Source organism: Canis lupus, chromosome 23, assembly GCF_003254725.2.
Source record: "Canis lupus dingo isolate Sandy chromosome 23, ASM325472v2, whole genome shotgun sequence".
Classification (NCBI taxonomy): Eukaryota; Metazoa; Chordata; class Mammalia; order Carnivora; family Canidae; genus Canis; species Canis lupus.
Window position 1 is genome coordinate 7,922,938 of NC_064265.1, and position 16,700 is coordinate 7,939,637.

Below are 16,700 nucleotides of genomic sequence, written 5' to 3' on the forward strand. Positions count from 1 at the left end.
ATTTTGAGATGTAGTTTCTTCTAACAAACCAGCCAAAACACACTCAGAATATAGTGTAATGCTCTGTTCTGTTCACTTTTCTGTTTATATTCCTTCTTTTTAAAAAATATTTTATTTATTTATGCATGAGAGACACAGAGAAAGAGAGGTAGAGACACAGGCAGAGGGATAAGCAGTCTCCATGCAGAGAGCCTGACGTGGGACCCGATCCTGGGTCTCCAGGATCATGCCCTAGGCTGAAGGCGGCGCTAAACCACTGAGCCACCCAGACTGCCCTTTTTCCTTTTTTTTTGTCTTTTAATTTTCATTTTTACAGTTACATTCTATTCCTCCATTGTAGTTTTTGTACATATAACTTTTTCTTTTGTTATAATTTTAGGATCTAGTTTTCAGACAAATGGACCAAAAAACATGCAGAATCCAGTGTATTGTTCTATTTTGTTCACCTGGTTGATTATATTCTCTCTCTCTCTCTCTTTCTTTCTTTTTGGTTTTGAGTCTCTTCTGATTTGTTTAGTGTCTATTTTGGGTCATTGTTGCTATTTTAGATTTTTGTTCCCTGGTTCCATCTGTTCTTCTCTGGATAGAATGGTAAGATAAAAACTCATCTCAAAAACGAAAACAAGAGACAGGGACCTGAGCAGTTTGGCCATAAGTAAGATGTCAGAACTAGACTTCAGAATAATGATTATAAAGATAATAATGGGACTTGAAAAAAGCATAGAAGACGCTAGAGAATAACTTTCTGGAGAAACAAAAAGACTAAAATCTAATCAAGTCAAAATCTGAAAGGCTACTAATAAGATGCAATAAAAATGAAGGCTCTAACTGCTAAGATAAATGAGGCAGAAGAGAGAATTAGTGATCTAGAAAATAAAAAATGGAGAATAAAGATACTGAGAAAAAAATATAAACAACTACTGGGTCACTGGAGGGAAGGGGGAGAATTAGAGAGGTAAGTGATACCATAAAGTGAAGCAATATTAGAATAATTGGGATCCCAGAAGAAAAGGAAGTGGGGGTGGCGGAAGGTATATTGGAGCAAATTATAGCAGAGAACTTCCCTAATCTGAGGAAGGAAACAGGCATCCAAGCCCAGGAGGAAGAGAACAGCCCTCAGAATCAATAAAAATAGGTCAACACCCTGACATATAAGATGAAACTTACAAATCTCAGAGACAAAGAGAAAATCATGAAAGCAGCTCTGGACAAGAGGCCTATAACCTACAAGAGTAGAAACACTAGACTGGCAGCAGACCTATCCGCAGAGACCTGGTAGGCTAGAAAGGATGAGCATATGTTCAGGATGCTAAATGAGAAAAATACACAGCCAAGAATACTTTATCCAACGAGGATCTCATTAAAAACAGAAGGATAGATAAAAAGCTTCTAGGACAAACAGAAGCTAAAAGAATTTATCATCGCCAAACCAGCCCTACAAGAAATATTAAAAGGGATTCTTTAAGTGAAGAGAGCCCAAAAGTAACATAGACCAGAAAGGAACAGAGACAATATACAGAAACAGTGACTTTATAGTTAATACAATGGCACTAAATTCATATCTTTAAATAGTTACTTTGAATGTAAATGAGCTAACTTCCCTAATCAAAAGACACAGGGTATCAGATTGGATAAAAAAGCAAGACCCATTGATATGCTGTCTGCAAGAGACTCATTTAAGACCCAAAGACAACTCCATATTTAACATGAGGGGTTGGAAACCCATTTATTATGCTAATGGACATCAAAAGAAAGCTGTGGTAGCAATTCTTACATCAGATAAATTATATGTTAAACCAAAGACTGGGGACAACTGGATGGCTCAGTTGAGCATCTGCCTTTTAGCTCAGGTCCTGATCCAGGATCTAGGATTGAGTTCCGCATCGGCTCCTTGCAGGGAATCTGCTTCTCCCTCTGCCTATCTCTCTTTCTGTGTCTCTCATGAATAAATAAATAAAATCTTAAAAAAAAAACTCCAAAGACTAATAAGAGATGAGGAAGGACACTATATCATAATTAAAGGATCTATCCAATAAGAAGGTCTAACAATTATAAATACTTATGCCCATAACGTGGGAGCAGCCAGTTATATAAGCTAATTGATAACAAAATTAAAGAAACACATGGATAATAATACAATAATTGTGGGGGACTTTAACATCCCACTCACTGCAATGGACAGATAATCTAAGCAGAAGATCAACAAGGAAACAAGGGCTTTGAATGACACACTGGACCAGATGGACTTCACAGATATATTCAGAACATTCCATCCTAAAGCAACAGAACATATATTCTTCTTGAGTGCATTTGGAACATTCTCCAGAATAGATCACATACTGGGTCACGAATCAGGTCTCAACCAGTACCAAAAGATTGGAGTCATTCCCTGCATATTCTCAGATCACAATGCTTTGAAATGAACTCAGTCACAAGAGGAAATTTGGAAAGAGGCTAAAGAGCATCCTACTAAAGAATGAATGGGCCAACCAGGAAAATAAAGAAGAATTTTTAAAATCCATGGAAACAGATGAAAATGAAAGCAACACTGTTCTAAACCTTTGGGATGCAGCAAAGGTGGTCCTAAGAGGGAATTTTTTTGTTTTCTCAAAAAACAAGAAAGGTCTCAAATACAAAAGCTAACCTTACACCTAAAGGAGCTGGAGAAAGAATAGCAAATAACACCTAAATCACGCAGGAGAAGACAATTAATAAAGATTAGAGCAAAATAATGAAATAGAAACCAAAAGAACAGTAAAATAGGTCAACGAAACTAAGAGCTGGTTCTTTGAAAGAATTAATAAGATTGATAAACACCTGGCCAGACTTATCAAAAGAAAAGAGAAAGAACCCAAATAAATAAAATCATGAACTAGAGAGGAGAGATCACAACGAACACTGAAGAAATACAAATACTTATAAGAACATATTATGAGCAACTATGTACCAACAAATTAGGCAATCTGGAAGAAATGGATGCATTCCTAGAGACTTATAAACTACCAAAGCTGAAACAGGAAGAAATAAAAAATCCGAAGAGACCCATGACCAGCAAGGAGATTGAAGCAGTAATCAAAAACCTCCCAACAAGAGTCCTGGGCCAGATGGCTTCCCAGGGGATTTCTACCAAACATTTAAAGAATTAATACCTATTCTTCTGAAACTGTTATAAAAAATAGAAATGAAAGGAAAATTTCCAAACTCATTCCCTTGATCCCAAAACCAAAGACTCCACCAAAAAGGAGAATTACAGACCAATATCACTGATTAACATAGATGCAAAGATTCTCACCAAAATACTAGCCAATAGGATCCAACAACACATTAAGAGGATTATTCACCATGACCAAGTGGGAGTTATTCCTGGGCTGCAAGTGTGGTTCAACATCTACAAATCAATCAATATGATGCATTACATTAATAAAATAAAGACAAGAGCCACATGAGCCTCTCAATAGATGCAGAAAAAGCATTTGACAAAGTACAGCATCCTTTCTTGATTAAAACTCTTCACAGTGTAGAGATAAAGGGAGCATGCCTCAATATCATAAAAGCCATCTATGAAAAGCCCACAGCAAACATCATTCTCAATGGGAAAAAACTGAGAGCTTTTCCCCTAAGGTCAGGAACACGACAAGAATGTCCACTATCACCACTATTTTCTCTTTTTTTTAAGATTTTATTTATTTATTCATGAGACACAGAGAGAGAGAGAGAGACAGAGAGAGAGGGAGAGGGAGAGGCAGAGACACAGGCAGAGGGAGAAACAGGTCCAATGCAGGGAGCCCGATGTGGGACTTGATCCCAGGTCTCCAGGATCACGCCCTGGGCTGAAGGCGGCACTAAACCGCTGAGCCACCAGGACTGCCCACCACTATTTTCAACATAGTACTAGAAGTCCTAGCCTCAGTAATCAGACAACAAAAAGAAATGAAAGGCATCCGAATTGGCAAAGAAGAAGTCAAACTCTCCCTCTTCACAGATGACATGATACTGTATATGGAAAACCCAAAAGACTTGACCCCAAAATTGCTAGAACTCATACAGGAATTTAGTAAAGTGGCAGGATATAAAATCAATGCACAGAAATCAGTTGCATTTATATACACTAACAATGAATGAGACAGAAGAAAAAATTTAAGGAGTCAATCCCATTTACAATTACACCCAAAACCAAAATATACCTAGGAATAAAACTAACCAAAGAGGCAAAAGATCTGTACTTAGAAAACTATAGAACACTCATGAAAGAAATTGAGGAAGACACAAAGAAATGGACAAAGGTTCCATGCTCGTGGATTAGAAGAACAAATATAGTTAAAATGTCTATGCTACCTAGAACGACCTATACATTCAATGCAATCCCTATCAAAATACCATTACCTTATTCTACAGAGTTGGAACAAATAATCCTAAAATTTGTATAGAACCAGAAAAGACACCAAGTAGCCAGAGGATTGTTGAAAAAAGAAAGCAAAAACTGGTGGCATCACAATTCTGGACTTCAAGCTACATTACAAAGCCATAATCATTAAAACAGTACTGGCACAAAAACAGACATATTGATCAATGGAACAGAATAGAGAACCCAGAAATGGACCCTCAACTCAATGGTCAACTAATCTTTGACAAAGCAGGAAAGAATATCCAATGGAAAAGATAGTCTCTTCAACAAATGGTGTTGGGAAAATTGGACAACCACATGCAGAAGAATGAAAAGTGGACCATTTCCTCACACTATACACAAAAATAGACTCAAAATGGATGAAAGACCTAAATATGAGACAGGAATCCATCAAAATCCTAGAGGAGAACATAGGCAGCAACCTCTTTGACCTTGGCCATAGCAGCATCTTGCTAGAAATGTCTCCAAAGGCAAGGGAAACAAAGGTAAAAAAAAAAAAAAGAACTATTGCAACCTCATCAAGATAAATATCTTCTGCACAACAGGAAACAGTCACCAAAACCAAAAGGCAACATACAGAATGGAACAAGATGTTTGCAATGACACATCAGATAAAGGACTAGTATCCAAAATCTAAAAAGAACTTATCAAGCTCAGCAACCCAAGAACAAATAATCCAATCAAGAAATGGGCAGAAGACATGAACAGGCATTTCTCCAAAGAAAACATATAAATGGCCAACAGTCACATGAAAAAATGCTCAAAATCATTCAGCATCAGGGAAATACAGAACAAAACCACAATGAGATGCCAACTCACATCAGTCAGAATGGCTAAAATTGACAAGTCAGGAAATGACAGACATTGGCGAGGATGCAGAGAAGGGGAACCTTCTTACACTGTTGGTGGGAATGCAAGCTGGTGCAGCCACTCTGGAAAACAGTTTGAAGTTTCCTCAAAAAGTTGAAAATAGAGCTACCCTATGACCCAGCACTACTGGGTACTTATCTCAAAGATACAAATGTAGTGATCCAAAGGGGCATCTGCACCCTAATGTTTATAGCATCAATGTCCACAATAGCCAAGCTATGGAAAGAGCCCAGAGGTCCATTGACAGATGAATGGATAAAGAAGATGGGGTATATATGTATAATGGACTACTACTCAGCCATCAAAAAAAATGAACTCCTTCCATTTGCAACAATGTGGATGGAACTAGAAGATATTATGCTAAGTGAAATAAGTCAATCTCATGTGTGGAATTTAAGATACAAAACAGAGGATCTGGGCAGCCTGGGTGGCTCAGTGGTTTAGCGCCACCTTTGGCCCAGGGCGTGATCCTGGAGGTCTGGGATCGAGTCCCACGTCGGGCTCCGTGCATGGAGCCTGCTTCTCCCTCTGCCTGTGTCTCTGCCTCTCTCTCTCTCTCTCTCTCTCTCTCTCTGTTTCTCATGAATAAATAAATAAAAATCTTTAAAAAAAAAACAGAGGATCTTAGGGGAAGAGAGGAAGAAATAAAACAGCAAGATCAGAGAGGGAGACAAACCAAAAGAGACTCTTAATTGTAGAAGACAAACTAAGGGTTGCTGGAGGAGAAATGAGGGGATGGAGCAACTGAATGATGGGTATTAAGGAAGGCACATGATGTAATGAGCACTGGGTGTTACATAGGACTAATGAATCACTGACCTCTACCTCTGAAACCAATAATATATGTTAATTAATAGAATTTAAATAAAACATTTAAAAGTCAGTATTTATTTTGCTTCTATAATTATTGTAGATTTGTCCAGTGGGAGTCTTACAGATGGTCTGCTATGTTCTTTTGTGGTTTGCTTGTTTTTTTTGTTTGTTTGGTTTTTTTTGTACTTTCTTACATTCAAGCATTACAAGATGTTCCAGGTTCATCTTATACTCACTTTGTTCCAGTTTTGGAATCAGTTTCTAAGAAGCCCTGGTTCCTTTTTGTGGAGAACACAGAAACTTAGTATATAGAAACAAAGGTCTAAGCACTACACCTACTCTTCACTGCTGAGGTGTCCTTGCTTGTGGGTCCTTTCAACAGACAGATCTGGAGAAAAAGAGCAATTGCATAGATCCAACCATATATATGCATATGTATGTGCACACATGTACATGCATATGTCCATACACGGTTGCATACGTATTTAAAATCATGACTTTGTACTGATGCCTCTAATTATAGTCTAATCCCACACTGCCTCCTCCCATTCCATGCTTGTGGCTTGCTTCTTCCACAATCATCTCAAGACTCTGGGATCAAATTCTACTTTTGGAAGTCTCTGCATCTAGTGGCTTTTTAGTGAGGCACACGATCAGATCTCCACACTAAGTGGATGTCCAGTTGCAGGATTCTAAGTATTTATACAGTGGAAGGCATAAATCCCAGATGTATTATATTCTGGAACTTAACTTATTATATTCTGGAACTTATTATATTCTGGAACTTTATACAGTGGAAGGCATAAATCCCAGATGTATTATATTCTGGAACCAACATTTGTGGTTAAGAGTATTTGATAGAAAAAAAGTATTTGAAATGGTTCTTTCAGGCATGGTTTTAGGGGCAACTTTCATTTTCTTTCAATGTATTCAGTATTCCAGTTGGTATAGCCATGTAACAAATTGTCTCAAGACTTAATAAAAATAGCTATTTACTTGCTGATCAGTTAGGACACAGTAAGAAGAGTTTTATTTCTACTGTGATGTTTGGAGTCTTAACCAGAAGAGGAGGCTCGAAGTTTCCGAAGTGCAAATCATTCACAGGTCTGGTGGTTGATGCTGGCTTTCACCTTAGATTTCATTTCAGTTCCTTTCCCTGTGGCCTCCCATGGAGGCTTCTCTACATCAGCTAGTTTCTTCCCTCTCCTCCCGGCACAGTGGCTGGCTTCCCCAGAGCAAGCCTCCCAAAGAGAAAGATACACTCTGCCACAGTCTGTTATATAAATTTTACTATATAGGGGCGCCTGGGTGGCTCTGTTGGTTAAACGTCTGCTTTTGGCTCAGGTTGTGATCTCAGGTTCCTGGAATCGAGCCCCAGGGTGGGCTCCCTACTCAGCAGGATGTCTGCTTCTCCCTCTCCCTCTCCCCGTCCCCCGCTCATACACACACACAAACACACACACACACGCACACACACACACTCTCTCTCTCTCAAATAAATAAATCTTTAGAAAAATAAATTGTATTATATATAGTGATATCTGTTAGAAACACACCTTGCATTTGTTGGGCATATGACTTTGTACATAGGTTATTTACCCAACTAAACTACAAAGTTTAAGTATAAAAATATTTTCAAATTTATAAAGTTCTTACAAATGTATGCCCCATGCACTTTCCTCAGGGAACTCCTAGGGAACATGCTCTCCTATCGGCGAGCAAACAAAGGAGGAGGAAGGCATGGTATGTAGGAAACAAAAAGATCCAACATAGGAGAGAGGTAAAAGAAATCCCCAGGTTCCTAATAGTTAAGTAGTTTTCCAGTTGCTATTGCTGCAAAGCAGATTTCTCCAAAGCTTAGCAAGTTAAAACAACCATTTTATCATGCTTCCAGATTCTTTGGATCAGAAATTCAGACAGAGCACAATGGGAATGGGTTGTTCCACAGTGTTTGAGGCCTTAGCCATAAAGAGTCAGTGCCGAGGGGTGACTTCAAAGCTGGAGCTGGAATTATCTGAGGCATTTTTACTTGCATAGTGAGTGGTTGGTTGTCAGTAGATAGCTGAGGGTGTCTACCAGAGCACCTACACATGGTGCACCTACACATGAACTCTCCCTGTGGCCTGGGTTTCCTCACAGAAGGGCTGCCTCAGGGTAGTCTGACTGTACATGGCAGCTCAAAGTGAGCATCAGACCTTCTAAGTGAATATCCTAGCAAGCACGATGGGGAGGTTGTGTCACTTTGTATGATCTAACCTTGGAAGCTACCTTCCAAGTAGACAAGTAGAGAAAGTCACTGTTTCCTCTGCATGCGGTAGGTTACAAGTGATTCACTAAGGTTGACCCAGATTCATGGGGAGGCTGTATACATCTCACTGCTCAGTGGGAGGATATCAAAGAACTTGTAGACATGTCTTAAAACTGCTACAGGGGTTGTCCTGGGTGATAGCAGTAGGCCTAGCAGTCAAGCCGCCCATATTAGAAGAGGCCAGAAGACTCTAGCAGAGGTTGATTTATGGAAGTGACATCATTAAGAGTCCCTGATACACCTGAACATCTTGGGAAGAGATTTTTAGAGAAGTGCAGGGAGATTGAATTATTAATAAGTACACATTAAACAAAATAATCAACTGATTATTAACTCTGGAAAGATAATTATATAAGGGACAATTTCTTTTTTTTTTTTTTATGTTTATTATTTTTTTTTTATTGGTGTTCAATTTACTAACATACAGAATAACACCCAGTGCCCGTCACCCATTCACTCCCACCCCCCGCCCTCCTCCCCTTCTACCACCCCTAGTTCGTTTCCCAGAGTTAGCAGTCTTTACGTTCTGTCTCCCTTTCTGATATTTCCCACACATTTCTTCTCCCTTCCCTTTCACTATTATTTATATTCATAAGGGACAATTTCATGCTCAGCTGTGAATATCATTTATACCATGACAATAATGTAAACATTAATTACTATATTAACCAAATAGTAGGATATAACTTATCTTGGAAAGATGGGAGAGAGGAAGGGTATATCATATGGTGATATGGGAGAGGAAAGAGAGAATGTGTATATCATCTATCCATAATTAATGCCTAGAAATGAAAAAAAAATAACATGTCATATGGAGACATATTCTGAAATAATCAGCTAAAAGAGGATAAAGTATTGTAGGAAATGTCAGGAGAAGGATCCAAGGGAGAGATCAAAGATTTTCAAAACCTTTGACTCTGTAACCTGTGTGGCTGTCCAACTTTGATGAAAATAACTACAAATAAACCCCCAAAACAAAACTTTGTAGCAAAAGAAATGCTAGGCCCAGATCACATTACAGGTGCACACCACCAACCATTTAAGCTAATCCCTATTATATATAAACTCTTTCAGAGACTAGAAAAAGAAGGAACATACCCTCATTATTATGTGATGAGCCTGCTATCTGAATGTATGTGTGCCCCCGGAAGTTATATGTTGAAATCCTAGCCTTCAGAGATGATGGTGTTAGAAGGTAGAGCCTCTGGGAGGTGCCTAGGTCATGAGGATGGGACTTCATGAATGGGATTACTGCTTTTGTAAAAAATGTTCTAGAAAATCCTTTGCCTCTTCCACTATTTTGAGAACACAGTGATAAAGGTGCCAGCTATGAATCAGGAAGAGGGCCCTCACCAAAATGTGACCATGCTGGCACCTTGTTCTTAGACTTGTGAACCTCCAGAACTGTGAGAAATAAATTTCTATTTTTATAAGCCAACCAGTTTATAGCATTTTGTAGTGGAGCCCAAATGGACCAAGACAGAGCCTGATGTTACCTTGACCTCAAAGCCACATAAGGAGCTATGACAATGAAAAACTTGCTTAAGAACATTGGTACACCCCCAGTCCCCATCCTCTGGAAGCTGCAAGAGAGCTTCTCTGTCCTGAGGTGGGGACAGATGGGACCCAGGCTGTGAATGTGAAGGCTATAGGGTTGTGGTGGGAATAGAGATCTGTATCTTGTAAGCCAGGTGGCTGTAGACTTCATATACTTGCTCTTTTTTTTTTACCTTTTAATATTTTGGTGACTTAAAAAAGACATTTGAAAGGAAAAAATAAAAAACACAGGTGCAGAAATACTAGGTGAAAAATGGCAAGCCAAATTGAGCAAGAAGTGCACGTGGGCCCACGCATGCATGTGTACACACACAAACATGCCAGGAGCAAATTGTGTGTAACCCAGGAGTGTAAGGCATGTCTTCACAGTGGGCCTTGAATTGGCAGTTCGCTGCCCTGAGCCTGTCATTTTTCCCTCTGGGGCTTTCAGTGCTGTTAACCACTCTACAGTCCTCATAATTAGTGCTGCCCCCAGAACTTTCAAGCACCATAGCTAGCCCATGTTCTAGTTCCTGGCCTCCACCTGCATCTCATTTCAGCTGACCATGGGTGAAAGCCATGGTAGTTGTGATGTCACTGCATACCCGAGGTCATCACACCCGACCTCCTACCAGCTAGAGTCTTGATTGCCACCAGACTGGTGGGAAAGCCAACTCCAGACTTGCATCCTAAGGGTCTGCTGCTTTAGAAGCCTTCTGATGCCAACTGTCATAGCATGGGTGCCTCATAAAGCAGACTCTGAGGCAGTGAGAGCATGTGCTGTCATTTGCATCTCTGGAGAGGAGTGAGGAAAGGGGATGGAAAGAGGAAGAACCAATCTGAGAATGTGTTATTGAGCTGACTGCCATTGAGCGCAATTGACGGTTTCATGTGGCACATCCCTTCAGAAGCCATATAAACTGCTGGCTCCTGCCTTTTACTGGTCAGAGATCTGCCTTGTGTGGCTGGAGTGAGGCTCTCTTAATGCCTCGGTGGACATGAGGAGCGGCTGCTGCCATGAACACCTTGACCGTTAATCTCAGCAGTGGGTGCACCTGGCTCGGTGTCTGAAGAAACAGTAGCCTGATGGAGGAAGCTGCACATGTTGTTGCTCCGGCTGTTCCATGTACATGTGCACACCTGAGGAGGCAAATGAGAATGCTTGGCATACGGAAAATAATTTAATCCCTACCTTACTCCATACCCTAAGCAAAGTACTTTTCAGCAAAGATCTCAAACAAAATTTATTTTCAAATGAAATTTAATTTTTTAAAGATTTTATTTATTTATTCATGAGAGACACAGAGACAGACAGAGAGAGAGAGAGAGAGGCAGAGACACAGGCAGAGGGAGAAGCAGGCTCCATGCAGGGACCTGACGTGGGACTCGATCCCGGGTCTCCAGGATCACACCCTGGGCCAAAGGCGGTGCTAAACCGCTGAGCTACCTGGGCTGCCCTGAAATTTAGTTTTATTGTTATTATGAATTTTTCTAGAGAGAGAGAGATAGAAGAGGCACAGAGGGAGTGAGGGAATCTTAAGCAGCCTCCACACTCAGTGCAGAGCCCAACAAGGGCTTGATCTCACAGCCCTGAGATTGTGACCTGGGCCAAAACTAAGAGTTGGACATTCAACTGACTGAGCCATCCAGGAACCCCTCAAACAAAATTTAAAGAAGAAAATATAGGAGATATAGAAAGATTTCTTGAAAGCACAAGCTGTGGATAAATTTTATATTAAAACTTTAGAAACTGAAAAAAAAACTTTAGAAACTGTACATCAAAACATAATATGAGTTATAAACTTGGAGATGTTTATAGCATACACCTTATAAAGAATTAGTACCAAGAATATAGCAAGAACTACAAATCAATAAGAATAGACAAAGTATACAATGGTAAAATGATATGGACAGACAACTCACACAAGAAGAACCCCAAATAGCAAATAAAGGTATGAAACAATACTCATCATTATGAATAATAGAGAAATGAAAATTAAAACCATAATATGGGTCTCTCCACACTTGGGTATGGTTTGCAGATGGACTGGTGCAAATGCTGTGTTGGCCAAATATGGACAAGTGTTGACTTAGGAATACATGTCTATGAGTAGAAGTATGAAGACACACACTTCCAATTTATGTAGCTGTTATCTGGTGGAGGGTAAGGGTGCTGGAGTAGAGTTTCATCTGTATTTTTAGTGTTTTTTTCTTAAGCTGGGTGATGGAAACATGGCTTCTGTCATGTTAAAATTTACATATCCACTATAATATTTCACAAAAAAGAAGCAAAAGATGTGGTCATACACTGAGCTCCTCTTTTGTGTTAGGTGCTGTGCGGAGTGGGGGTGGGGGTTAGCAGTGTGTGAGTTCCAGGCCTTGCCCCTCGGGATCTCCCAGTCTGAGAAGGGAGTAGAGGCAGGGTTTTTTTTTTTTTAATTTTTTATTTATTTATAATAGTCAGAGAGAGAGAGACAGAGACACAGGCAGAGGGAGAAGCAGGCTCCATGCACCGGGAGCCCGATGTGGGATTCGATCCCGGGTCTCCAGGATCGCGCCCTGGGCCAAAGGCAGGCGCTAAACCGCTGCGCCACCCAGGGATCCCGCGGCAGGGTTTAATGGGAGTTGGATGGGTGGAGTGGTCGAGGAATGCCCAATTACAACCCTGTCGTATAGGTGACCACCAGCACCTCTTGACTGGGGGCATGGGAAGAAGTCAACAAGTAAGAGGCCAGGTGGCAGGATTTTGGAGCCAGATGTCCTGGGCTCAAACCTCAAGACTGTTAATTACTGGTTAGGGTACCTCTTTGAACTTCAGCTTCTTTGGGGGTAAAATAGAGACAGTGCCCACCTTTTCCTGGTTACTGTGAGGTTGAGGGGGCACATGGCAGGTGCTCAACAGTAGGTCTGGTTTTAAAGAGGACAAAGCATAAGTCAGGTCTATTCCCACCTTACGTTCACCTTGCATTTTAGTTTTTGCAAATAGAATCTATGATCCATAAGGTCGCATAATAAATCCCCATGTGCCCATCCCCCAGCCCAGACTCACTCTTTGGCACCTCTAAAGTGGGTAGCACTTTCCATATTATGTAGTCAATCTGGGCTTCATATCACTTGGCCATGCGTGCGGCCGTCTAAAAGAGCTCCCCTTGACCTTTGGGCAGATGGTAATCTCCCTGCAGAACACCACCGCAACCAGCCGCTACCTGCGAGTCATCCCGCCCTCCACGCCGTACTTCGCTCTGGGATTGGGTGAGTCAGCCTCCCGGGATGTGGACCACCTCAAAATTGTATGTTGGGCTTGCTCCTGGCACAGGCCCACCTGACTGTCAGATGAGCCTGGGCCTACATTTCTTTTCACAGTCCCTGGGGCCCTCGTGCTCTGCCAATAGCCTGCCCACCTCCCAGCCATCGTCCTGGGGTATCTCTGAGTCCTACCAGCCCCCTTCTCCAGTCACCCCCTCCAGGCTCTGCTCTCTGTCCTCTGCTCACCCTCTGTGCTGCCACTGCATCCAGTCAGGCCGTCCTCGTTCCTCACTTAACTCGTTGTGGTGGCTTCCCAGCCAGCCTTCCAGCTTCCGTGACACAGTGCTTTTTCCAAGAATAGCTCTGACCCTGTCCTTCCCCTCCCCAGCCATGCTCAGAAGCTCAAATGGCTCCCTGCTGTCCACAAAATAAATTCTGAGCCGTCAGGCCAGGCATGGCCTCACCTAACTCTTCCAGGTGGACCATATCCCTCCCACCTGCCCCGGGCCCTGGTGTTTTCACCTGGACTCCCTGCTCTAGCAGCCCATTCCCCTTGCACAACCTGGTAGTTCTGCCAGCAGTGTGGCCTTGCAGCAGCCCAGCTGTGATGGGGTCTCTGCTTGCCATCTGTCGCATTGAAGTGCGAGTCCTGGTGGCTGGCGGGGCCCCAGGTCCTCATCTGCTGCTTTTGTCATGTGCAGGGATGTTCCCAGGAAAAGGTGGAATGGTGGCCCCTGGGATGACCTGCCAGTACACTGTCCAGTTTTTTCCCGACTGCCTTGGAGACTTTGATGATTTTATTTTAGTGGAGACCCAATCAGCTCACACACTCCTGATCCCCTTGCAGGCCAGGAGGCCACCCCCAGTGCTGACGCGTGAGTGTGTGCTCTGCCTTCCCTGGACAGGAAGTCCAGGTTGACGAGTCCCTGCAAAGACTAACAGTTCCCATACAGCCTTCCCCGGTGTCAGGCCCCAACTGTCTGACTTCCCAGTGGAGGTTGACTCAGAATTACACAGAGTAGGAAAGGAGCCCAGCAGCCTAGTGAGCCCCAGCACAGGCTTCGCTGGCTCCCAGATCCCCGAGGGGGCCTGTGTCACCCTGAGCTGGGGAAGGGGTGCCTTGGGGCCCTCGGTAGATGTCACCTCCGTGGCTATGTGGGTGGCTTCTTTGGGGAAGCTGGCTTTGGCTGGGCTCCCTCATTAGCAGTAAGCCTCTTCAGCTGGGCACAGGCTGCAGGTTAGGACTCTGACCCACCACCACCAGGACCATGCTGCGTGGCCCTGGCTGAGGTCCGAGCCAATAGTGAGCACAGACTCCTGTCATTCTAGCCAGCAGTGCGTGGAGATCAGTGGCTGCCACGTGGGTACAGAGGTCAGGGCATGTCCTCTTCCATCCGCTTTGCTCTGGGTGCTGGCCCAGAGGCCCTGTGTTCTTCCACAGATGCTCTGAGCTCTGGCTGGACCTAAGGTGAACAAGGGCAATAGGGGCTATTCAGAGCTACACGTCATTTCCGTTGGGCATCTTTTCTTATGGCTTCAGTGTCACCAGTTTTGGATTGTGGTTACTGCCTCATTGGGGGAATGAAGATAACCAGATTCATCTGCAAAAACGTGGGCTTCAGTGTTGGCAAATTCTGCATTATGCCCAAAAAGAGCTGGCCACCACCAAGTTTCAGGGTGAGTGATCACAGACCACTACCTGGAGCAAGAGCAAATCCATCAAAGGAAATCCCTCCACCCCCATCCCGTGAGGGATGTCCTAGAGTACACCTGTGAGGGGAAACATGCAGAGAAAAGATTTGTGTGACTCTCTCCCAGCTGCCATATCTACCATGTATGGAGACCAGCACTGTAGTTCTTGTTATGCCACCTGTGTCACCCGGGCATGTTGTATCACCTTCCTTATCCTTCCTAGCCTGGCTCAAGTGTCACTGCATTTATTCATTCAGTCATTAAAATGTTTTCATAGAGCCAAGGCCCTAAGTTGGCAGCTCTTTGGCTGAATTCTGTGTGCATATTTATTTGGTAGAGTGCTTAAATCATCTTTTTAGGGATCCCTGGGTGGCGCAGCGGTTTGGCGCCTGCCTTTGGCCTAGGGCGCGATCCTGGAGACCCAGGATCGATTCCCACGTTGGGCTCCCGGTGCATGGAGCCTGCTTCTCTCTGCCTGTGTCTCTGCCTCTCTTTCTCTCTCTGTGACTATCATAAATAAATAAAATTAAAAAAAAATCATCTTTTTAAAGATTTTATTTATTTATTCATGGGAGACACAGAGAAAGGCAGAGATATAGGCAGAGATATAGGCAGGCTTCCTGTGGCGATGTGGGACTCGATCCCAGGACCCCAGAATCACACCCTGAGCCAAAGGCAAACACTCAACCACTGAGCCCCCCAGGTGCCCCTAAAATCATTTTTGAGACAACGTAGAGAGATTTCACCTAAAATATGCATTTCCAGTTCCTGAAAAATTGGAGGGGCCCTGCCTGGCTGGCTCAGTCGGTAGAGCGTGTGACTCTTGATCTCGAGCTCATGAGTTTGGGCCCCATGTTGGATATAGAGATTACTTTTTAAAAAATGAAAATCTTAAAAAAAAAAAAAAAAAAAAAAAACAGGAAAAAAAAAGATTGGAAGATGTGCAGCCCTGGGCCCGGATTCACCGTGGCCTGTTGGCTGGAATGGAGCACTGGCACCATGGATTGCGCGCTCACACTGTGATTTTTCAAATAATATTTCTCTGTAACTGTGTCTCCGGGAAATAAGTGATAGATCCAGAGGACTGCATGTGCCAAGACACACGTTTCACTCCCTTCTGTTACCTGCCAGGATCCTGTAGGTGTGGGTTTGTGTCCCCAGGGTGCAGGGATGGCTTCCTTTGCCAGCAACTTGGCAGCTCCCCCACCCCCACCCCTGACTCTGGGGCTTAGAGGTTGGGCAGGGTGGGTGGGTGGCTCAGAGATGGAGGCAGACACATAAGCTGGCAGCAGCCACCCAGGGCGCTGTGGTGGGGAAAGGACTATACTTTGGGAGCCCACCTGCTGGACAAGGCCTCCTATCACGCTTCTGCCTCATGTTGGAAGCATGCATCAGTGCTGTTCCTTCCACCTCCTACCAGAGCTCAGCTCTTCACTGGTGCGCTGCCAGCCTTCAGATGCCCAGGGAAAGTGGAGGGAGTCCTTGCGGAATGGGCAAGCCTCAGTTTCTTCACTGGTAGTGTCCCGGCTGACCCTCAGGATCCTTCAGATTGCAAAAGAGGTGTTTGGAGGAGAGAAGTATGTCATCAAGCACTGGATTTTACAACCTCTTCCACGCTCTTGTGTAATCTCCGCTTTTCTTTAAGGCTGTTGCAACCATTGGCTTCGTTGAGCAACCTCCTTTTGGAATCCTACCTTCAGTGTTTGAGCTGGCTCCTGGGCAGGCCGTATGTATGGAGGTAGGTAATTAGATGTGACGTACAGTTTCTCCTTGTCACAGCTGGTCACAGCTATTTCCTCAACTGCTTGCATGAGGCCATTTGCCTCTGGT

The 16,700-nt window shown here is 43.1% G+C and overlaps 1 protein-coding gene across 11 annotated transcripts in view; it reads left to right on the plus strand.

The window, feature by feature from the left end:
- Positions 1-16,700, plus strand: part of DLEC1 (DLEC1 cilia and flagella associated protein) — a 78,979-nt gene that overhangs the window by 33,724 nt on the left and 28,555 nt on the right. For 10 of the 11 annotated variants that reach the window (XM_025461290.3, XM_025461288.3, XM_025461286.3 and 7 more), the window contains 4 exons: positions 13,097-13,184; positions 13,880-14,053; positions 14,719-14,855; positions 16,516-16,608. In XM_025461290.3, coding sequence (XP_025317075.1) covers positions 13,097-13,184; positions 13,880-14,053; positions 14,719-14,855; positions 16,516-16,608 — 492 coding nt within the window. The remainder of the gene's footprint in view (positions 1-13,096; positions 13,185-13,879; positions 14,054-14,718; positions 14,856-16,515; positions 16,609-16,700) is intronic. The other variant, XM_025461291.3, reaches the window with a different exon arrangement.